Source organism: Aedes albopictus, chromosome 3 (assembly GCF_035046485.1).
Source record: "Aedes albopictus strain Foshan chromosome 3, AalbF5, whole genome shotgun sequence".
NCBI lineage: Eukaryota > Metazoa > Arthropoda > Insecta > Diptera > Culicidae > Aedes > Aedes albopictus.
The window spans coordinates 128,225,980-128,251,294 of record NC_085138.1 but is presented as its reverse complement, the minus strand read 5'-3'; the positions used below and the strand labels follow the sequence as shown (position 1 = coordinate 128,251,294).

The 25,315-nt window shown below is 41.3% G+C and overlaps 1 protein-coding gene across 1 annotated transcript in view; it reads left to right on the top strand.

The window, feature by feature from the left end:
• The window catches only part of LOC109400375 (uncharacterized), a 533,446-nt gene that overhangs the window by 198,205 nt on the left and 309,926 nt on the right, over positions 1-25,315 (top strand). Inside the window, 3 exon segments of the mRNA XM_062860635.1 lie at positions 26-369; positions 8,216-8,838; positions 16,453-16,625. Of these exon segments, the coding sequence (XP_062716619.1) occupies positions 8,460-8,838; positions 16,453-16,625 (552 nt within the window). The 5' untranslated portion in view covers positions 26-369; positions 8,216-8,459.

Here is a 25,315-nt window from a genome sequence, read left to right as displayed (position 1 = left end):
TTTCTCGCTCTTTTCTCCTTTCCAGATGGCTGCTGCTGTAACCGCCGACGGGATGCCGCGAAGCTGAACCAATTGAATCGGATAGACTACCCGTCGTCTTCGTCCTGGCCGTCGTCGTCGTTTTTCGTCTGGTGGGTTTGTGAAAGAAAAAAGTGCCGGTAAATCTATGCGGAGTACACCGCTACCGCCCCGATGACGCGACGAGTGCGCGCGCGAAAAGCTTCAAGTGTTTCGAATTAAACGCGATTGATACGCATTCCGTGCAATAAACGGGCGGCGGCACATTGCGCACCGTGTGGGTCGGTACTAAATGTCGATTTCAAGTGAACCTTGCTTATTGTTTTACGCTTCGACGAGTGCTTCTTTGAAGTAAATACCTACAGCAGTTTTGATCCCGAGATGGGAAAAAGTTACTTTAAACAAACGTTAAGATACAGTGACGAACAAACAATGAGACCACCATTATTCGAATGAAAAAAAATCGCATTCAACGGATGTTAGTTCAGACTTCTTACGTTCTCCTCGCCATCCACGTGCTCATAGAAGTGCTGCTTCCACCTTTTAATCGCCTCACTTCTGTCTGTCAAGACGGTCTCGTTCTCATCTCTGCGAGTTTCGACTCGCGACACGAAGTCGTAGAACATCATAGGTCGATGGGGAGTTGTTTCTCCTGATGTGGTGGATCCGCTCTTTTCACTTCTGTATACATCTTTCCATGTTCTGTCGGGTTCTGTGCTGCAGCATTACTGTTCGTGCTGCGTTATTTTTCAAAAGCTCTCCGCACAACTCGTTAAACCAAAATTCCGTGGACTTCGCTTCAAGTATCTGACGATGTTCTCGGCTACGTCTTTAATGATTGCTTTGTATAATACTTTGTATAAGTCCTGCAGATGGTTCATTGAGCCTACTCTTTTCCGTTTTCATTTCCTCAAGATTCAATCAAGTATCAGTCGCTTCAGGTCGTACCAAAGCGGCTTTTAGTACCTCATACTGATGCCGGTATACACAGAAAAAAATAATTAAATTTAAACGACATGTAAATGGCAGAAGCTGTAACTTTAAACGAATTTAAATCAAAAAATGATTGAAAATTGAGTTGAATCTGATGCACATATTGAGAGCATTGAAAAACATACAATGTTGCACTTTTATGAACTTAAAATTCCATGGCAAAGAATTTTCAGGTTTGAATTTAAAATTAAATTGAATAACAACCGATTTTCTGTTAACAAAACTATAAATTTGAATTGGCGTGTAAATTTACAGCGACACTCGATTACAATCAATGCAAATGGCGTGTCTGTTTCAGTTTTGTTTTGCGCGACGACAGAAGGCAGTTGGTCGTGAGAGAAGCACCGAAAGACGCACTGATTGTTGGTTTCGTGTCGCGAGTTTTCGTGTTTTATAATTGTACGTACGCAAGTGCATAAAATGTATCATTGATACTAGTGCAATTCATCAGATTGTTGATTCTGATATAAAACTATCGAGTTCTTTCAAAAACAAGTTCATCAGCAGCAGCACCAACTACAATCGCAGTGCGTCTCCCGGTGCTCCGTTTTGCGATGCGGCTGCGTAAAGAACAACTGTTGATGGCGAAATAGTTATAGCAATACCGCATCGCCGTGAAGTTTGTCTCCACAACAAAATTAGCTCTGGCAGTCGTGCGGCGAAAAAAAAATCCATGTCAACAAACGGAATCGCCAAAAATGAATCGTTTAAATTTAAACGATATTTATTTTTACACGACTCATGTACGAGACATAAATCGTGTAAAATGAAAGTCGTGTAATTTTAAAGTCAAACTTAATTTTGCGTTTATTTCGATGCTCCAAATATGTGCATCGAAACAAATGCAAATTTACACGAATTTTTTAACTGTGTAGAGTTTTGGACGCGGTTTGACCACCACCAAGATTCAGTAGCTCATTGTGGGTCAGTTGTTCTCGTTCCGAAAGGGCCATCTAGAATCGTCATCAGCAGCCGATTTAGAGTCACTTGCAGTTTGCTTTTATACGTTTCAGCACATATCCTTCACACCGGCAGGGCGTAGCTATCGTTGGAGTGATGATCGTTTTGAACGTGGCAATTTTGTTCCTTAGCAACAGACGGGATTCCGACGATATGTCAGAGGATTCAGGGCTCAAGAAGTCCGAGAGTTTTCTTCCTCAGTTTGTCCGTGTGCGAACGGTATGTTAGGTTTTTGTTAAAGTTGATGCCGAGGTACTCGACTTCCTTCGTACATGCGACTGAACTGGGCACTGGGCAGCCGTTTACCCTAATAACAGTCCAGATGTGGAAGGAGGTTTTGGTGAGGGCCGATGCCGGAAAAGAATGGCCTGGCTATTCAAATCCTTTACTTTTATTTTCCACGCCGCGAGGTAGAACACGTACGCTGTGATTCTTCGTTATAGTGTCAAGTGATAGTCTTTTGGAGTCCGTCCATTAGCAAATAATCTCGCTGCCGTCAGCATACAGGCTGATAAGGCTGGCCCGTCCCGGATGGAAGGGAATAGGGGGTTGCGACCATTGTTAGGCCCTCAGCACGCAGAGTAGGGTGAACCAAGGGGAGGACCCCCCTTGGACGAATGTCGAGCGACCAGGAGTTGGTGACTACTACCTATGAGGGCTTTGTGAGCGACAAAGTAAACGAGGTCTTCCTCTGTAGCTGTTATGCGCCTCCGCGGTGACCGATCGAACAGCTCACGCAGATGCTGGACTCTATATGACAACCGTGCTAACAGGACAAAGGCGAGAGGAGATAGAGGGTAACTTTAATGCCTGGGCCGTGGAATGAAGAATGTGATGGTTCACGAACCAGCGGGGTCAGAGTACCTTTAGTCAGAACGGTGCGGAGTCGATTATTAAGATTTATTTAGATTTATTTATTTACTAGTCTTCGAATATATCGTACAGACAGTTAATATTATGAACTAGAACTTATCCTACTTTTAAACATATGCTTAGTCACATTAAAATCAAAATTTACAGACACTTCATTAAAACGACGACAACAAACATCAAATGGATTATTTTGCCCAAAAAGAGTGCGATGAAGGGGATTACGAAGAAAGTCAGCCCGTCTGGTTCTTCTGGGCGGAACGTTGAGAAGTATGTTGCTCAGCAGTAACGGGCAGTCCACATTGTCACGCATGTAGTCAAACACAAAGAGGCGCTGCGATAAAATCCTCCTACTTTCCAAGGTTGGCAGGCGTATCAAAGCACTACGATGTTCGTATGGTGGCAGTCGAATTTGATCATTCCACGGCAGTTGACGCAGTGTGAATCGAAGAAAGTTTCGTTGAATACGTTCAATGTGGTGTTTATGAACGGCATGGTAGGGCGCCCACACGAGCACGCCGTATTCTAGTATACTGCGCACTAGTGTGCAATACAAACTCTTCAAACAGTACACATCCGTGAAATACTTTGTGTTCCGCTTAATGAATCCAAGAATTGCAAATGCCTTTGCAATCGTTGCTGCAATGTGTTGTGCAAAGTTTAGCTTGCTATCCAACAGCACACCTAGGTCCCTGACAGCATCAACTCTGGCGATAGAAGTTGTTGACATCCTGTAGTCGAAACCGATTTTACTTCTTGAGCGGCAAAACGAAATCACATTACATTTCCGGATATTTAATTCCATTCCATTGAGCAGGCACCAGTTCTATAGTCTGTCGATGTCAGCTTGAAGTGCACAGCATTCCACAAGCGAAGATTGATGTTACTTTTTGTAGCTAAACTCACAGCGACCACCTGGCGGTTCGCTACAGTATCGACTACAGCAACAACAGGCAGCGAGTAGAGGAAGAGGCGGTCAGGCCAAGGCTAAGCCCTCGAAGGTGGAAGACATCACACTTCGACGAAGGGGTTTTTCAGGGAAGCGCTCCACCACCGTGAGCGAAACCTGCTTGGTTTAGACGGCGATGAGCTAGTGGCGTGCGATGAGAAATGGGAACCACCACCGGCTTACTGGATGACCGACGCGATTGCGGACCTGCGCCGCGCCTGCCTACGTACTAGGCGGCGGATGCAGCGAGCATGATCTGAGGATGAGCGAAACGAACGGCAGGGGGTGTTCGCCGCTGCAAAAGCCGTGCTGAAGACCTCGATAAGAACAAGCAAAAAGGTCTGCTTTGAGGGTCTCTGTCAGAGTGCCAATGCGAACCCGTGGGGTGACGCCTAAAGGATCGTGATGGTCAAGACGAGAAATGTAATGGCTCCTGCAGAGCGATCTCCAGAGATGTTGGAGGGGATCTTCAAGGGGCTTTTTCAGTTCCATGATCCTAGTCTTTAGACTCCTTTTGTAGGAGAGCCAGGGACTGGGACTGGTGATGAGGAGAAGGTCACCTATGTGGAACTTGCGGGGATAGCAAAGTCCCTTTGCGTAGGTAAGGCCCCTGATCCGGACGGTGTTCTGAACCTGGCCTTTATAGTATCTATTGCAGAGGATCCCTAGATGTTCAGGTCTGCTTTGCAGAAATGCCTTGACGAGGGAGTTTTCCCAGAAGCATGGAAGAGGCAGAGCCTGGTTCTAATGATTCAAAGGCGGGGAAACCACCCGGAGACCCGTCGGCATATAGACCAATATGCTTGAGAAACACGGTGGGGAGGGTGCTCGAAAAGAGTATCCTCAATAGAATGTTGAGGTTCACCGATAGCGAATATAGTCTTTCGAGTAACCAGTACGGCTTCCGGAAGGGGAGGTCGACCGTAGACGCTATCTTGTAGATTACAAAAACCGCCGAGAAAGCACTTGAGCGTAAGAGAAGGGGGATTCACTACTGTGCAGTAATGACTCTGGATGTAAGGAATGCGATTAATAGCGCCAGCAGGTCTGCTATTGCCGATGCGCTCTTGCGTCTGGGCCTTTGCGTCTGGGGATACCCGGGTACCTGCTCAAGATTCTCGGAAGTTACTTCCATAATCGAGTAATAGTTTACGACACAGAAGTGGGTCGGAAGTCCTTTCATATAGCCTCAGGAGTCCCGCTAGGTTCCATCCTGGGTTTGGTGTCATGGAATGTTATGTACGACGAGGTGTTGAGGTTAGAGTACCCAGTGGGAGTGAAGATTGTCGGATTTTCCGACGACATTACGCTCGAAGTCTACGGTGAATCGATCGAGGAGGTGAAGTTGACAACCGACCACTCGATCAATGTTGTGGAAGCGTGGATGAGGTCCAGGACATTGGACTGGAGTTGGCTCATCACAAAACTGAGTTGACGGTTGTGAACAACTGGAAATCGGGCAGCAAGCTATGATCAGTGTAGGCGATTGCACTATCACGTCGAAGCGCTCATTAGAATAACTAGCCACAGAAGCCAAATGTCGTAACTGTTCGTGTGACTAACATCTGGTTTGCCACGCCCTTACAGCGTCAGTAGCGGTACTAGAAGTGTCAAATACATTTTGTTTACCAAAACAAAAGATCCTTTACAAGATGAACACATAAAAATAGTCAATTAATACAATTAACGTTAGCGCCATTGGAGTTCTAGTGTATTTCTATTAAGCGCTCCGTCAAACACACATGGGTGGGATGATCGACGCTAAGCTTACCTCCGATAGCTACGTAGATTACGCCTGTAAAAGAGCCTCCACAGCAAGGTTGTTAATCGATAAATTATCACCGATAATTTAACGCCAACTATGACCTCGTTGACAATTTTTCGATAATTCGACGTTAACGATAAATAGTGCGTTACATTAACGTTATCGTTATCGCGTCTTCGATAATTTATCGAAAATTATCGATTTAACTGTTGAATTCCAGCAGAAAACAAATCGTTGGAGTGGAGATTTTGTACTTTGGACAATACATGTGCCTCTCAGGATTTGCCCGTTCGTGTGTATGACTATGGTATGAATTTGTTGGGTCGATTTTTTTCCTTATCATAACCTGAAGGAAATTGATACGCATCGCAATCTGCTACGTGTCAAAGTGTAACCGCCCGGGAAAAATACTTCTTATTTAAGAATGTAATTTACACAGGAATGCTTGGAGGAATTTCGGTTGAAAGCTCTGGGAAAATTTCCAATTAAACCGTTAGAGGAATTGTTCTGGAGACGAACCAGCCTTGGGCCAAAAGTCTCGATAATAAAGACATAAAAAAAAGAGGAATTGTTGGGGTTCCTGGCAGAACTCCGATGAAATGCGAGGAATTACTGAATGAATCTGTTTCGACTTTCACGATGGAATTCCTGGAAAAATACTCGGAATCCTTAGCGGGATTTTCGAAGGAATTATCGTAGGAATTTGTTTTGGATTGTCAGCAAATTGTCGATGAAACCCCTGGCAGGATCCTCATAGGAATAGTGCGGAATTCCTGACTATCGCGGCTTTGTGACTTTCGCGATGGAATTGCTGGCAAAATACACGGATACACTGGCGGGATTTTCGAAGTAATCATCGGAGGAATTCCCGAAGCAATCCACGTGGAACTTATTTTGAAATGGCAGGATCACCGTAGCGTGGGAAAAGTGAGGAATTCCTAATGGAATCCTTGGAAAATTATTGATAGGATGCCGCGAAATATCCAATGGAACCACTAGTGGAATTTTGAATCCTCGAAACATCCAAACAGCTATGAGGATGTCAAACGTATTCGACCAAGATTGCTATGATTGAAACTTCCAAAGTTAACTTCAGTTAACTAGCGTTGAATTATCGCAGTGAGCGATAACGTTAAACATGATTATCGTTATCGCCGATAACGATAATTTATCGATTAACAACCTTGCTCCACAGCTATAGTGGCACTGTCCCGGATGATGACCAATAGCTCTACGGTGTACGCTAGTAAGCCCATATGGTGGCCCGGCATAGGGCCTGCGCTAAGTACCGAAAGCAACCGTGGTAAGCTGGAAAGTACTTACAGGCTGATGTGCCTGAGGGTTGCGAGCACGAGGCGCTCTGCTTCATCACTGGTATGGTGCCTATCGGCATTCTTATCAGGGAGGACATGGAGTGCTTCGAAATGCGCAGCACAAGAGGCATACTCAGGACTGTCAGGATGACCTCCATGATCAAATAACAGCGCGCGTGGGACAGTTTCACCAAAGGAACAATCTTCTCCAGAGGATGTGTAGGGATAAGTTTGACTGGAACGCCGTTTTAACGGCTATCACCCACATCGTCTGGGAGCTACAGAGGAGGTGGCGCGTGGACTCGGAGAACGGCTAATTCAGATGCGGTACAAGAGGTGGTCATGGGGTTCTGAGTCGGCTTCGTTGGTCATACCGGTGCCCTGCGGACGAAATCGACCCTGACAGCGATTAAGAGGCCGCGGAGAGAACGTCCTGGTAGCGTTGCTATCGTGGCGTCGGTCTACTGAGTTGGATCCGAGCCTGCGGTGGAAAAGGGGTCCCCGGTAAGAGCCAGGCCAGGTGGAGTCCCTTACCTTCAGCAGGTCAAATCTAGTTGCACGTAGGCATCATTTCTTGATGTCTGCAAAACAGTTGGTTGTGGGCGTGGGGTTGACTACTCGGGAAACTGGCTAAGCGCCAGCATGCTATCGTGATGGGCTCTCCAAAGCGAGTCATCGATGTTCGTTGCTGCAGGCTACGCAGCTAACCATGAGGATGCGATATGCACTAGTCCCTCTCTGAAGAAATGCTTTTTTGGTGGTTCTGGAGAGACGAAGGGTTTGGCGATTATATGAATGTTGTTTTGTGGGCCGAGGAAAGAGAAGTCCTGGCTTTTACTTTTGTTATAGAAGACGGCATAAACGCCACACTACCCGGACCTTCCTGTTCGGGTGTCTGTAGAGCAGGTTCCCCCCCATGGTTTAGAAGGAAAAAAGCGCCAGCATGCTACTTGGTGGACTCCTTGAAGCGAGTCATCGATGTTCGTTGGTGCAGGCTACGCAGCTTGTTTTTAAGTACTTTTGTTGTACAAGGCGGTCTTTAACCCTACAATACCTGGACCTCCCAGTTCAGGTATCTGTTGAGCAGATTATCCAGAAGCCGATTGTTAAAATAAAAAAAAAAAGCTTAGCTAAGCTAATCAAGTGTTTGGCTCAATTTGCTCAATTGACAATTGAAAATTAAAAACTGTACGATATTTAAAAAAGCTGCCTGGTAGTATAGTTAGGCGCTAATTTAAAACTTGACAGTCAATTAATCTAATAAAGTTGTATATAATATAGGTGGTCTTACTCTTTTGTTAGTCACTGTACCCCAAACAGATAGAGGATGTAAAAATTCCACTTTAGGTATCCCGTGATACATTCCGTTGTAATCCACAAGTGCTACGAGTGAAAACACAAAAAAAAATCTCAGCCATGGCACACAGGCACCGCCAGCAGCTAAACGGCATCATCATATCATTACTACTTTCGGTTGCCCCGGGGCAGGCAGTGCTTCTTCGCCACTTGTGTGCGGGTCATAAAAATATCGCAATCAGTTAAACCGAACCGACCCGCGAGAGCACCGTAAATTCGAACAACGCTTTTCCACATGAGGCGCCCCAGTCGAGGCGCCACCCGCCGAAAAGTGCTGAGCTTAGCAGTTTTGCTCGTCGTCGCCGTCGCAGCCGCCACCGCCCTCAGCGCAATTTTACAGCCAATTGAGGCACGTGTTTTGCCCTCGTTGACAAACAACAACAATTCCACCACTAGCACAAACACGACAACAACGATGGAAAAGGGTGGAAAACAACAACAGGATCAACAACGACGCCACATTCTGGTGGTGGTTCAACGGTCCCTGTCGAGTGCCGGAGTCGCTGCCTTGGAGCGAGAATTTCACGATTTCGTCAAATTGTTTTTCCTGGAGCAGGAATGGCGCGAAGAGGATGAAGAGCTTCAGCAGAGGATTCGGTTCCGCCCCTGGCGAGGTGAGTTGATCCCATCGTCCCATTATCCCAAAGCACAGCGTAATTTAATTTTACCTGTAATTAACGTGGAGTGGCTATCCTTTGCTTAACCTTATTTTGTGAAGCGGCGGCGATTCGGAGAAGTGGGTCTCGCTTTGATGTTGATTCGGCAGGATGCATCAATTACAGGTGCTCCTCAGAAGGTTGTATATGTATATTCTCGATTCATCAGACAGTGACCTAATTGCTTTTTAGCACTCAATTAAATGTGCATCCCTGCTTGATTATGGTTTCTTCTTTAAAAATCAGCAATTTCTATAGCTAAGCTTTATTTAGTCCAGTTTAATAACGGTTGGCTTCTATTAACACTACTACTGAGAAGCTTCCCAAACAATGGAAACGGTAATTTCAACTTGCTATAACTCGGTTACCTACCTTGATACCTTGTTGGCTATAAAGTAACTTTACTCCAATGCCGAGCGTATAGTAGAGCACCATCTTCGTCGGTCTTGGGCGATGTTCCTCCAGTTTCCCCGAACGTGAAGGGATCGTAGATCTTCTTCAACCGCGTGCAGCCAGCGAGTTCGCGGCCGCCCACGAAGTCGCCTACCTCTACCGGGTTCTCTGCTGAATATTGTCTTCGCTATTCTTTCTTCCGACATTCGCACTACGTGTCCAGCCCACTGAAGTCTGCCGTATTTTATACGCTTTTGACAATATATATATAACTCGGTTATTTTTTCAAAATTTCAATTAAAATCGACATGCTTGAAATATTGATTAAACCAAAGTTGTATTTTTGAGACTCACAAGCTCGAAACAAGTAGATAGGGTAGGTACATCAAGAAACGCAATTTTCTGGAGTTATTCTAAATGTAAAATAGGTCAATAATTTTACGTTGAATTGCCCGTATTGTTGTAGAGCTGCAGATGCTCAATCTTAAGACTATAAAGTCTTCAATAGAACTTTTTTTGACATTTTTTATGAACTGTTCTGGTTATTCTCATGAAAATTCCCTTAACCCTTTGGAACGCGCATCGTTGTAAAACGTGCAACACTACAAAAAAAAACCTCGTTCGTCGTATACAGCGCAAGTACGGTGCATTTCCAGCTGCTTGATACCGCGCCTCCTGGGAAGGTTAAAGATTCCATGAGGAGATCCACTGGCAACTTTTTTACGAATTCTTTTGGAAATTACTTTGAGATTTTTACAGCAGTGAATTTAAATCTAATTCGTTAATTAGGATACACAGTTTTCGAAAATATATTTAGAAGTTGCTGACAAATTCCTTTGGAAGTCCTTCGTCAATATCTGTGAGAATATTCCGAGAATATTGCGGTGATTTATTTGAAATTTTCTTCAATAAAGAAATGGGAATTTATTGTAGTTTAATTGAAATTTGGTCAGCAATTTCTTTAGAAATTCTTTTTTATTATTTTAGGTATGGAATTTGCTTTGGCAAAACCGCTTTGGCAATTCCTTGGATACCTTCGTAAACTTCTTGGAAAGTTCTTTGGGATTTTTTTTTCAAAGAATAATTTGTAAATTATTTGTAACAAAATATATGAAGCTATTCATTTGAAAACTACTTCGCGATGTTCTTTATAAACTGCTGCGGCTGCTTTCGGAAATTTCATAGACGACTACTACGCCAATTTGACTAGGATTTCTATCCGCCATCTAATTGAAAATTTCACAGGCAATTATGAAGGAATTCGTCCCACAACTCTTTCACAATATTGTTTGAGAATTTTTTTCGGGAGCTCTTTTATGATTTTTACCTTTTCTTCTTCTTCTTTTTCTTGTTGGTGGCTCTACGTTTCCACTGGAACTTGGCCTGTTTCACTTCATCTTACTGTTCTTCAAGTACTTCCATAGTTTTTAATTGTAGGGCTTCCTTTGTCTAACATTGCATGCTGTTTTCCAAGAAGATCGAATAAAGCTAATTGGAAGAACACGCCGCAATATAGGCATACCCCTGTGAACGTAAGTGTGAATTCCGCAAAAAGCTACCGATCGATAGGATTTGCGATGAAAACAGAACAATACATAGGCAGTCGGGTGCTTTAAACTTTTGCAGCCTTGGCAAGGTGGTATGAACTACCAACCAAGCCGATCTGTTTAAAAGCACGGGTCGTACGGCAGAAGTTTCACCATTCGATATATTCGTTCAATACATGGCCTACTCACTTTCTATAAACAGTACATATCTTTCTTGCACTTTTGCATTTACACAATAATTTGAATGAGTCGTCATTCGGTGTCGACATGTGTAATATGATAGTCAAAATTAAAATAAGTGTTTTCCAATAGAGGTTGCATGAATCACATCACTTACCAAAGTGAATCCAGACCATGTGACTTTTCCCCTCCCCACTAACAAAAACACCTTCCTGTGACAGTCGTGGAGAAGATGAGGTGATCTCGGTCTCTAGTAGCAACGTTCGTCATACTAACATTCCTTCCCTTCCTCGATGACTGTAAGGACGTGGCCGGCGCCGTTATTGCCCTTATAAAGTCTGGAATTGTTGCATATTGAGAGCGGTATGCTATTCTCAAGCTCCGTTGTTGGTTCCTTGTTCAACTTCAATTGTTCTGGTCAATCACGGAGTAGCAACTTCGATTTATACGGTCATCTGTGCTCATGCTCATGCGCGCTCAGTCTTTATAATTTCGTGCAGAATAGTCCGATCTTTTTTCAAATGTTGACCACTGATAAACAACTTGTTGATCAACTTACAGTGAAAATTTGAGAATATTTGATGCACTTTTCGAGAAGCTACAGCTAGTTGAACATTTTTTGGAAAGTAAAAATTTTGCCCAAAAACTTTCCAAAAGCAATAAGACTTCGCGAAGAAATTGTCCTGAGATTTCATAAGAAATTCACAAAATAATTTTGAAAATTCCTTCTGCAAGCAATTTTTAAAGTGAGTACCGAAAGACTCTTCGAAGAAATTGCCAACGGGACTCCGAAAGGTTTTGATGGGTGAATTTCTAAAAGATGTACAGGACATATGCAGGAACAAGAAAGCTGCTAAATTATCTCCTAAAGTAATTGTTGAAGAAAATTCCAAATAAATCACCTCACTAATGAATTTTTCAAAGGATGTGCTGAAAAACTTTTTCACGAAATTCCCAAAGAAATATCTCAGGAAGTATTGAATGTGTACGTATCTTTCAACGTATATTAAAATATTAGATTGTATCAGGTTACAGTAAAACACGCAGCTTAATTGGAACAATACTTACGAAGATACATATCATTCAAGTGAACAACTTTGCTTAAAAATACAAAAGACAAACATCGAATTCAAATCGTCAACTGTATAGTAAATCGGAAAAAAAACATCGGTTTCTCTACATTTCTTCCCATCGTGTATTCGGACTTGAAACGATTTTCAGCTCATCGAGCTCAAAAATATTATAAACTTGTGTTATCGTTCAGAGCAATAACTTAGTTGAGGAGAATGACTTCTACTCCATGATTTTCGGGTAACCGTTGAAATGTACAATGGATGAACTGAAAGTATGACTTGGCTGTTGACGCACATTCCAACGTCTCTAGAACTTATCTTGCACTAGGAAACCAAGCATCAATGCATCGTTGAGCAACTCTCTGGCTTCAGGACCTGCATGCCTTATCATAGGTATGCAACAGCCCTCAGAATCATCCATTTTTTGCCTTCACCAGCTGACAGGATATTCATTCTAACAATTGATGTAGTGGTCATCCCAATCCGCTTTCATTAATAAGTAGCGCGGCCATTCCGATCTACTTTCATCAAACTGGTACAGCGGTCATCCCAATTCGCTTTCAATAATTCACAGAGCAGTCATCCTGATCAACTTCCAACTACTGATACAATGCGGTCATCCCGGTGCACTTACAATAATTAACAGTCACTAAGGACCGTTCATAAACCACGAAGACGTTTTAGGGGGAAGGGTATGTCTGGTCAAAGTATACGCTCCTTACAATTTTTAATTTTTCTGAATGGACTAAAGTCTACGAGGGGGGTGAGAGATGTCTGAGATGGTCTTAATTTGGTCTACGTGGTTTATGAACAGTTCCTAATCCACCTCTGAGAAATTACAAAGGTCTGCCCGATCCGCTCTCAATAATTCACTGCACGGTCATCTCGATCCGTTTCTAACAACTTATACAGCTATCATCCCGAACCACTTGAAATAATTGACAGTACGGTCGTCCCGATCCGCTTCAAACGACTGATATAGCGGTCATTCCGACCCTCTTCCAACAAATACAGCAAACATTTCGATGCACTAACAATAATTAACAGCGCGTTCTTCCCGATATGCTTACAACAAACTGATACAGTGTCATCCAAGGTGGTCATCTCAATTCGCTTTCAATAATTCACTGTGCAGTCATCCCGATCCACTTCCAATGACTGATCCTGGTCCGTTTACAATAATTACCAGCGTGATTATTCTAATCCGCTTCCAAGGAATTGATACTACGGTCATCACGTTCCGCTTATAACGATCAACAGGATGGTCATACCGATGTGAGTTTAACAAATAATAATGTGGTAGCCTCGGATATTCGCTACTTCATTGTTATTCATTATAAGCGGATCAGTATGACCGATGTATCAATTTTATTGAAGCGGATTAGGATGATCATGTTGGTAATTATTGTATGCGAAACTCGAGAATTCTAAGAGAAATTTGAGACCGTACAGTCGAGCCTCCAATAGCATATAACAAAATGGCAGCTTTACAGCGTACACTCTAGAGAAAGAATTGTTTTATGCTTGAACCTAAGTAATATTTTGACGATCAATTGGTCTTAAAGGGGGGTTTAGAACCGTCATAAACGCAAAAAAATGTGACTTGAAAATCTGTCTATTTGACTTGTAAAATATGGCTTGGAAATCTTCCCAACCAAACTCAATGGCCTAAATTAAATCAAGTACGTGACAATGAAACCGAACTTGCAGTTGCTGTCGAAATAAGTTTCTGTCATAGGATGCAAACACATAGTTGGAATCATTAGGAACTGTATTTAACTCTATTTTCTAACACGCCCAGGTTTATCATCATGCTTTTAATTAAGATTTAACTACGGTGAACTCTGTAAGCTTTAAAAATCGCATGCATCCTCTCTTCCTTCTGATAATCTGACGTGCTGTTTAAAAAAAACTACACTACAGCTAAAAAAACTGGTCACTGAAACTTATCAGTGAGTCCATTATCAAACAAATAAGTCTATACAAAAAAGATGCTGGGTCATTAGGCCGAAGGTCATTAGGCCGAAGGCCATTAGGCCGAAGGTCATTAGGCCGAATGGTCATTAGGCCGAATGGTCATTAGGCCGAATGGTCATTAGGCCGAATGGTCATCAGGACGAATTGAAAGTTAGCCGTTGTTTTTACTTTTTCCAACAATGTTTGACAAAAACTAGTTTAACAATGGAACTAGAAAGAATAGCCTATGTTTTAAAGAAGGAAAAATTTATGAATTGAATATCAGCAGTTTCAGCGCCAATAACTATTTCAGCAATGATACTAGAAAGAACAGCATATATTTAAAAGAAGGAAAAATTCATGGGTAAAATATCAGTAGATTCAGCATCAATAAAGTATCTTCGTGCCTGTCACACGATACACACATGCAAAATGGTCATTTGCAGAGGAAGCTCTCAGTTAATAAGCTGAGAAGCAGGCTTTGTCTCAGTGGGGACGTAACGGCAAGAAGAAGACCCAATGACCATTCGGCCTGATGACCATTCGGCCTAATGACCATTCGGCCTAATGACCATTCGGCCTAATGACCATTCGGCCTAATGACCATTCGGCCTAATGACCTTCGGCCGAATGGCCTTCGGCCTAATTACCTTCGGCCGAATGGCCTGACACCACAAAAAACATATTTAAATTCAGCTAATAAGTTTCAGATGCTCAATTTTGGTTAGAAAGTTTATAACTTCAACTCAACACTAAGTACATATTGTCAGAACATTTGGAACGGTGGCAAAACAGTACACCCGCCTGAAACGCGTAGCAGCAAAGGTCGGACTAGTGGTAAATGCCTCAAAAACAAAGTACATGCTGGTAGGCGGAACCGACCATGATCGGATCCGTCTGGGTAGTAATGTTGCGATAGACGGGGATACTTTCGAGGTGGTGGAGGAATTCGTCCACCTCGGGTCCTTACTGACGGCTGACAACAACGTGAGTTGTGAAATTCGAAGGTGCAACATCAGCGGAAATCGGTGTGGTGTTAAAAGAAGATATATTTTTGACCAAGTTCATTCCAGAATTGCGGGAACGATTCAACAACAAAAATACCAGAAAGGTTTACTTAAAAGTCAATGCAAAATGGAAATTGGAGACTTCTTGAATGTGTTTATGAAAATCCCAAAGGAAAACTACTAGGATGATGCTTTGATATACTTACGTGCAGCATCTACGTTAGAATAACTATTCTTGTTGAAGATTCCCTGTATATACTTATACAAACATTTTTGATTTTTCGTGGAGCTTTGAGCTATGCATAATTTTGAGTTGAGATGATTTCAAAAATATGTGTATGTCCAGAAAGAGAAAAGGCAAAAAACACGAATTCACCAATGGCCCCAACCACCCCTCTAGGTAGTTTCATGATAAACATGAAAAACATACTACTAAACTTTCACAATAAAATAATAGTATACTTTGAAACGAACTTATTAATTAACGTGAACACTTCATCGTTGTCCATTGCTAGTCAACCGCCAAGCCTCACACACGCAGAGAAATAAATTGTAAACACATTCTAGTTCAAATCAACCGATTTTTCAATATGTTATAGCTACAAACTGAGTTCTATTTTAGTTCAACTGAACTATTCCATTGTTTGATAATGCAAATATTTTCATTTGTCGAAATTTTTGACAGTTTGTAAGACCAAACTGAGATTTGGTAGTTTCAACATAAAATAATGGATTGTTTTAAACGACTGCACTTTTGCAGATAACAAAGTCGGTATATGATTGTGTTGGTGATGGCAGCGCCTGCAGTAGCTTGGAAATCTATTTTTAAAAGATACTCGGCAAACAAATGGAATGAAAAAAGGACTTAAAGGCGAAGCCGGCTAACGTTTTGTGGATGCTGTTTGAGTTCCTGCGCCTTATCCATCACGGGCGAAACTGCACTTGGAATTTGTGGTGATGGATTTGCTACACCTTCATCGTTGGGGTAAAAATTTGAAAGATGTGTGAGTGCTACCGGGCCATGTTTGTGATCCACATTTTGTAGAAACAAATGAGGTTTCTAACGTTATATGGAATGATGGTAATTATGTAGTTGTTTTTATCGATAAACTCTATGTAAGAATAAAGAAATACAGCTTTGGAGTAAGTAAATTCTCAATTATTCAAGTCTCAAATCAACCGTCATTTTTCTGCGTGCACTTCTATGCGTATTGGTCGGAAAAAAAAACTCGAGGCTATACTTTTGTATCATCGGTTCGCAGCTGTAACGCAAATGGGTTCCACAAAGCGTAGACATAACATAATTATTTTAATCTACACATCTGCCAGCTCAGAATGCCAGTCCATTTCGTTAACCGTCCCCGTGTAACCCAAACATACTTACTTTATCCCATCGTTATTTTTTTTTCTTTTCAGATTTGGCCAGCTTCGAGCGATGGCTATCGGATCCATCGAACGCAGTGGTGCTCTACGCAGCTGGTGACGAGCAGGACGGTTTGAGCACTATTGGATACTGTGACAGTCTGTCGGCTCATCTTTCGTCTATCTATGGCAAACCGGTGTTGTTCTGGCCATGTCCTCGTATGCAGGTATGATCTGGGTCTTTGGAATTGTTCAATAATATGATTTACCAGCGGTTTCACACATCCTCATTTCGATCATTACACAGCGTAACAAAAAATTACTTTTTGTCTGTCTCAAGAGCAAACTTATGTGTCTCCGAAGGATTTTGGGCCGCTGAATCCGAATCCGGGCTCAGATTTGCTCTAACACGTCACAATTTTGAGCTATACCTCAATTTATAGGGCGAAATATGCAATTTTGGGCTTTTTTGACAGCAAGCCATTAAGCAAGGAAATATTTTTTTTAAGCAATCAAAAGGTTAATTGGTCAATTAACATCTAAATTAACGACTCATGCAAAATATGTTGTTTTACATAACCAAATTTGATAGTTTGAAGCGATTTATGTTAGGTACGATATTTCCCATACAAGTCACCCTCCAGAAGTTGTATGCAAGTTTTCATACTAACATAAAATGCTAAAATCTATCAAATTTGATTAGGTAAAACAAAATATTTTGCATGAGTCGTTAATTTAGATGTTAATTGACCAATTAACCTTTTGATTGCAAAAAAAAAATATTTCCTTGCTTAATGGCTTTGCTGTCAAAAAAGCCCAAAATCGCATATTTTGCCCTATAAATTCAGGTATAGCTCAAAATTGTGACGTGTTAGAGAAAATCTGAGCCCGGATTCGGATTCAGCGGCCCAAAATCCTTCGGAGACACATAAGTTTGCTCTTGAGACAAAAAAATGTTGCGCTGTGTTATCTATATACCGTCCAAGTTGTTTTGATGAATTCCAATACCGATGAACAGTCAATAGTTGTCATATTGATGAGCCATTTCTTAGTACGTGTCATAAAGCTTAGTATGGCATAGAATGGACATTGAAGCACCGATGTAAGGAACGGTCTTCCTCCAAGCTTTTATTTTTCTCTACTTACTGTGGCGTTCTATTACATCTTGATTGTCTAAGTATCCCCTAGTTTTCTTTTCTCGCCATTGTCTAGTCTCAGTCTCGCCATCAGGAACTCGTTTGATCTTCCTCAGCTTGACTGAACATCCAAAATAAGCATAGAGAGATAAAAAAACAGCAAAGAAAGTCAAGCCCACAATTAGGACTACCGCTATAAAGTTATCCACAGAATGACACCCAGAGAATGAGACAACCCCATTAAGGCAGAACATAGTGGCGAAACTTTCTGGAAATGGAATTTTGCTTTGGTTTAATTAGCTGGATAAACTATACTTACTGAAAGAAAACTGAAAATCCTCACTAAGATCGAATCATCATTGCAATACAGCTTCGAAGAGTTTAAAAAACGTCTTTAAAGATATGAATGTCTTACCTTGAAAATCGCACACAAATTTCCGAAAATTTGCCTCAAATCTTCTACATCCTGCAGCGTTCATCATCAGCCTTCCGGCTGCTGACATTATTGCAAGCTATTTGAATCCTCAGAACGTGACAAGCAGATCCGTCACAAACGGATCTTCTTCATGATGCCGCCGGTGGGAATGGCCCACAGGGGCGTTCCTGTGACGCCTACCCAGAAAAACGACGACGACGATATTGTGCCACCAAATTAAGTGACGTACACCAACAACGCCACTTTCCCTTTCATCTGCTGCCACGTCCCACAGATTTTCAAACGTTACATTTTGTTCTTCCGGTCCAATTTTTATTCGCTCCGTTGGTTGGCCGGGTAGAGCGATTGCTATCGACATTCGCAATACGTTGTGCAGCTCCGATGTATTCCTGGGTTTTCGCTTCGGCCAAGTGGCTGCGCCTTCTGGGCAACGTACGGCCCTTGTGGCGGTGGCGATGGTCTGTCGATGCCTGAGCAGGGCGCTTGTTATGCTAATGATGTAATCTTTTTGAAAGGAACATCCTAGAAATGCTTCGTTTTCAATTTTTGCATGTTTTACTTTTCTGTTGGTAGGTATCATAAATTGCTGGAAGTGCTTCCCTGAGTGGCGCGATAAATTCGGATCCTTTGGTTTGAAGTGAAAGGAAATCGTCGACTGAGCAGAAGGTTGTTTCTTCGTTTATATTATAGACATCTTGTGTTGCAATTTTTATGCTGATGGCTTCCCATGGACATGTTTTTTAGTCCACCTTCTCCGCAGTGAATCTTTTAAAACGTCCTGCCTAATGGGATGGAAATGATACTCGTTGATTTTTGAATGCGAAATTGATATAGTAATTACAGGAGAACGACATAGACATTGATTGGTCATTTGGCCAGAACTTTCAGGTGAGTTGTCGCTGATTTTATCTTGTTTGTAATTTAGTAGAAGGGGCTGTCTATAAGCCAAACGAAAGTGCATTCCAAAAATTTCAGCGATTAAAGCTTATGGAATAACCTTCTCAAAAATATTTTTCAGATATTATTTTACGAGTTCGGGCATTGTTTTTCCGGCTTTTCTTTACGAATTTTCTCAACTGTGGAAAATTTTGTGGAAAACTTTTTCCAATTCAGTTTCCGGGAGTTTTCCGGGAAAATGGGCGACCCTGAATTTTTCTCATTTTTTTGTCCATATATCCATGAGCCCTGCCTGTGAAAAAAGTTTCATGAAAATCTGGGACCCTTCGGCCCAATCCCGCACGGTAATAAATAAAATGCCCAACTGTTATTTAACATATTTATAAGCGATTTGTGATTACTCCTTCCATAGTTCAAACTTTCGTTTGCCGTCGATCTCAAATTCTATCCCGATATATTTTCGCCGCTCGATTGCGCCACTTTGCAAGAGGACATAAGTGCCTTATTAATATAGTAGCGACAATGATATGCATGTTAATAACGCAAAATGTAAATTCCTATTCTTCATACACGCCACAGTAACACTTTATGCGTTCTTTTCGTGGACTACGTGGAGCACTGTGAGTTAGTAATTAAATAGAAGTAAATGGTTAATTTTCATGTAACATACTTCATGAATATTCCAGAATACATTACAAAACTTTCTATATATTCACGCACATACTTACAATAACATTAAAAATGTAAGCTGACATGAACTGTCAAATAAATATGCTGAAGATATAAATGAATCCCTTATAAGAAAAACATTGATTAGACAACTACTTGTACTTTCACATGCGTAAAAGGAAATTTGCATTTAATTGCCTATAGCTAAGTTACATATTCTTGTAACATGGCCCAAAAAACTATAAAAGCTGTTATAACTATTTTATTGTTATCTTTAACTTTGAAAAAAAGCCGGGGCCCGTGGCGCAGTGGCTCACACGTTCGCTTCATAAGCGGATGGTCATGGGTTCGATCCCAGCCCCGGCACTTCGTCAGTTGCTCTTCCCCCCGAGAGCGGCTGGCACTTGACCCTCTTCTGAGATCTCATAGCTCAAACGGACCCGGATAATTGGATATCGGCGAACGGCAACCCAAAATGGACGACCCCCAATCGGACTGGAAAAGGAACAACAGCCACACATCATTTCATCCTCGTGCTCATCATTCTACCAAGGACAGGGTAGAAAAGTGTAAGCAGCTCATAGGCAAACCAGTTCGATATAGTAGAATAAGAATATAATAGAATACATTTAAGCGCTGTACAAAGTGTAAGTGCAGCCGCCAATTGGAATCGCTCACGTAGTGCCCTAGTGGACAAAAGAGCTGTTAAATAGGTTAAGTAGTTACGAATAAAAAATACTTCGAAAAACATTAGAAAAATGTAGAATCAATTATAAGAAAGTTATTGCGCAAAAACCTTTTCCAAGGGACTGATGATAACAAACGCAACGTAACTTGAAAATTAACGGAGTTACAACCTTGACAACTTCGGCAAAGTTGCTCCAAACAACATTTTCTACAACTTTTGAGAGAAGACGTCAGCCTTGTATCTTGGAAAATTCAAAAAATAAATTTTCTATCTCACTTTTAGGGGGATTGATTATTTTTCACAATAGTTCAAAAGAAGCTCCTTACTAAATTGAAAAACTTTCTTGAAGATACCATGACGCTAAAAGTCATAGTTAAAAATTTATTAATTAAGCGAGCTAAAACGACGAAATCAGCCACAGTGCACTGTGGTCCACGAACCAGATTTAGGTAAGAGGAAAGATGCATTCAGCGCCTTCAAATTATTATTTAGACAAATATGGTATTCTACAAAGTTGTTCCTAAAAATGGGGCCCTCTTTCCAATGTACGTGAAAATTAGGGTGGTTCATATTTTCAAAGAAATCGGAAATCAAACTTATTTACTTGCAAGAATAAAAATATACATTCCTCGAAAAAATTCTATCTAGATCTATCAATTTTTAGCAAGTTGGCAGAAACAATTTTTAGGTAGCTTTAAAATTGACCGTACTAGAGATTTTTTTCTGAATTTTTTCTAAGCTAAGTGGTTCATGAAAAAAAGGCTGTCTGGCTGTAACTTTTTCAGTTTCAATATCTCATCAAAGAATCCTATTGAACACTTTTAGAGCATTTGAAGACACGTCGTTTCGTGCGTTGAGATGATTGTTATCTCTTTTGGTTCAATAGTTACAGGTGTTTTTCTAAAAAAATCATAGTTTTTTGAAAAGCTTTGGGTTGGGGCAAACATAAAATATATCTCTTGCCAGCATTAAAAAGTAGAAATATTGTTGTGAAACATATCGAAAAATTAGAGGGGTGTTACTTTTGTAACCCTAGAAAAAAAAATAGTTGAGAAGTGCTAATTTTTTCAAGAAAATCTTCAATATCTTTTGAACGGAATGACGTAGCAACATTATCAGCGCACGAAAATGTGCGTTTTTGGAAGCTCTAAAAGTGGTTCTTAGACGACTTTGATGAGAAATTTGAAACATAAAAGATATAGCAATAAAAATATTTGCTCTAGCGTCATCCTATGAAAACTATGGGAAAATGCTCCAAATTTGGTCAAAACAATTAAAACGCTTTATCTTTTTTGTTTCGGAAGCCAGATGACGAAACACTGGAAACTATGTTAGTCGAAGCATAGTTCATTAAATATCAACTCGGAACCTCTTACCTATATTAACCTGGAGTCGGCAGACCAAGAATCGCTAACACCTAACCATTTTCTGTTGGGTAACTCATGCGGCCTCAAAATTCCACAATTAACGTTGACACCACAGCTTGGAGCCCTAGGCTGCAAAAGGGTGAGTCGTGAGAAAGCGTCCAACATAGCTCTGGTCTTCACAAGTTCCTACTCCATGCTTCCACGGGTCAAGCGATGACAAAGACCGTCAACTAAGAGTTGTGTGCTTAGCTGGTAGTGAACCCTGGTCACTGTTGTACTTCTGTCTGGTAGGTGGCGTGGTAACAGATCTAGGAATACGTGCGCAGCCCCAAACCTCCAAGAGATTGAGGGGGAGGTTGACCGGTTGAAAAACAACAAAGCTACTGGAATAGAGCAACTACCATGCGAACTTCTAAAATACGATGGAGAAGCACTGGTGAGAGCACTACAATGGGTCATTACCAAGATTTGGGAGGAGAAAGTATTACCGGAGGAATGGATGGAAGGTTTCGTGTGTCCCATCTACAAAATAGGGCGACAAGTTGGATTGCGAGAACTATCGCGCGATCACACTACTGAGCGCTGCCTACAAGATATTCTCTCAAATTATATGCCACCGTCTATCACCGATTGCAAGAGAGTTCGTGGGGCAATATCAGGCTGGATTTATGGGTGAACGCCCTACAATGGACCAGATGTTCGCCATTCGCCAGGTGTTGCAGAAATGCCGCGAATACAACGTGCCCACACATCACTTGTTCATCGATTTCAAATCGGCGTATGAGTCTCTTCGAATCTCGCAGAGGGTTACGGCAAGGTGAAGGTCTTTCGTGCTTGCTGTTCAACATTACTTTAGAGAGTGTAATTAGGAGAACACGAGTGGAATGATTTTCACGAAGTCCGTTCAGCTAGTTGGTTTCGCTGGTAATATTGATATTATTGCTCGTAAATTTGAGACGATGGTGGAAACGTACATCTGACTAAAGAGTGAATTGGATTAGTCATTAAGGTGTCAAAGACAAAGTACATGATGGCAAAGGGCTCCAGGGAAGAATCACCGCGCGCGCCACCCCGAATTTATATCGACGGTGATGAAATCGAGGCGGATGAAGAATTCGTGTACTTGGGCTCACTGGTGATCGCCGACAACGACACCAGCAGAGAAATTCAGAGGCGGATTGTGGCAGGAAATCGTGCTTACTTTGGACTCCGCAGAACTCTACGATCGAATAAAGTTCGCCGTAACACGAAGTTAACTATCTTAGTCACGAAGTTAATCTAATCTAAACGCTGATAAGACCGGTAGTCCTTTATGGGCACGAAACATGAACCTTACGTGCAGAGGACCAACGCGCCCTTGTAGTTTTTGAACGGAAGGTATTGCGTACCATCTACGAGAGTGCGGAACTGGAGACAAACAGCCATGGACCGAGTGGAATGGAGACGGCTACTATGTACAGCAGAGGCCACCCCGGCCTTAGCCTGATCGGTAAGGTAAGTGAAGATTTAGATGTAGCAATTTTGGATGGAGGCCATAGAAGATTTCTTAATAAAATCCTTGGGAAAATACATGGAGTAAAGTTATAAAGAATTTTTGTTTGATTCTCCAGAGAAATTTCTAAAGCAAGAGAACTTTGGAAGAATTGTTGTAGACTTTGTAAAGAAATGCTAATCATTGGCGTAACTAGAGGGGGGAGGCAGGGGGGCCAGACATACCCCCCCCCCCCCCAGAAATTTGTCATGACTTTATACATGGAAATTATACTAAAAACCACTGTCGTGATGACAAACATAGATCTATAATAGACATTTATTTGGCATAATATGTGTTTAAATTGACAGTTATTGGAGACAATTCTCCAATGAGAAATTAAATCTAAATGATAATTTCCAGGAATTCCTGGATGGGTATCTTTGAGAATCTTTGAATTTTCTAGCAGCATTACTGCAAAATATGGTTAAGTGCTTCTTTATGGAAATCAAGTATCATGTGGGAAAAAAACTGGTTGTATTTGCAAAAGTGTTTGAATTCCTAGTGAGAATAGATGTACGTAGCTGAAGCGAAAACGCGAGTGTATTCATTAAAACCATGCTGGAGGTGACTATTAATTTCTTTTATTTCGTGGGCCAGGGGTATTTTTGCATCTATCAAACAACGCACAAATTCAAATGGTCATTGAGGAAGTTTTAATATATTTAAAAGCTGGTGCTGCAAGGGGTAATCGTAATCTTGAAGATATTCATGGTTGGACTTGTAAAAGACTTGGTATTCATGAGATAATTGTGAAAGAATTCCTGGATGACTTCTTGGAGATTTTTTTAGCTTCTATGTCCCTCTAAAATTATCGAAAAGAATTTCAATACAAATCGCTGGAGGAATTCCTCTAGAAATCCTTCAAATTATTCAACAAATCTTCAAGTAATCCTAAAAAAATCCTAGGGTGAAACATTATGAACGGAATACTGTAATTTTTTAACTAACCGCTGAATAAATTTAAAAAAAAATCCAAAGAGAAATTTCGGAAGAAATCATTACAAGAATTCTCGGAGCAATACCTGCAGGAATCCCTGGAGTAATTTCTGAAAGTATACCTGGAGGAATCCCTGGATGAATTCCTGGAGGAATGCGAAGAGCAATTATGCTAGGAATTTCAGGAAAGAAAATCTGAAGAATCCGCATCAGAAATCCCTCTAGAAATTACTAGAAATTTTTTTAGATGAATCTGGATGCATTCCTGGAGGAATCCTTAGAGGAATTCTTCAAGAAATCACAGGAGGAATTCCTAGATGTATTTCTGGATGAAATCCGGGAGAACCTTCTGGAAAAATTCCATGCGGAATCTCTGGAAAAGTTCCTGGACTAATGCCTGGAGCATTAGGGGATTTTTTTTATTATCGTACAAATTGTTACGAAGGTTCTGAAGCTTAATGAAATTAGGTAGGGATCATATATATTTGAAAAACTAAATTGAAAAAAAATCAGGGTCACCTAATTTTCCGGCACACTCCAGTGAAAAACAAACATTTTCCACAGACACCACCTACTTTGAAAAATCATAACTCAATAACGAAGCATCATAGACACATTTTTTTTTTAAATCATAAGCAAATTTTCTCAGTAATTCCAAGATGGATTTCTGGAGGAAATCCTAGAAAATTTTCTGGACAAATTCCTGGCGGATTCCCTGGAAAAGTAAATGGATAAATTTCTGAAGGAGGCATCCCTGGAGAAGTTCGTGGAGTAATGCCTGGAATTCTGATGAAATTCCAAAATAAATTATTAGAAGAATTCCCAGAGGAATTTCTGGAGGAATTCCAGGAGAAATTCTTGGAGGAATCTCACGGAAAAATCCTCAGAGGAATCCCTGCAGGAATTTCTGGTATATTCTTGGAGGAATTCCTGGTAAAATTTCTAGAAGAACCCGTGAAATAACTCCTGGACGGATTTCTAGAGGAATCCCTGGAGTTGAATTTCATGGATTAATTCCTAGAGGAAAAATGCAAGAATTTCCGGAGGAATCCCTTGGAAAAAATTCTATAGAATTCCCTGAAGAATCTCCTGAAAGAATATCGGGAGCAATCTCTGAAGGATTTCCTGCAGAATTTCCTGGAGGAAAGCTGTAGGATTTTCCTGGAGGAAAGCTGTAGGATTCCTGGAGGGATTCCTGAATCAATTTCTGAAGAAATTCCTGTAGGAATTTCTGAAGAAATACCTGCGGTAAAT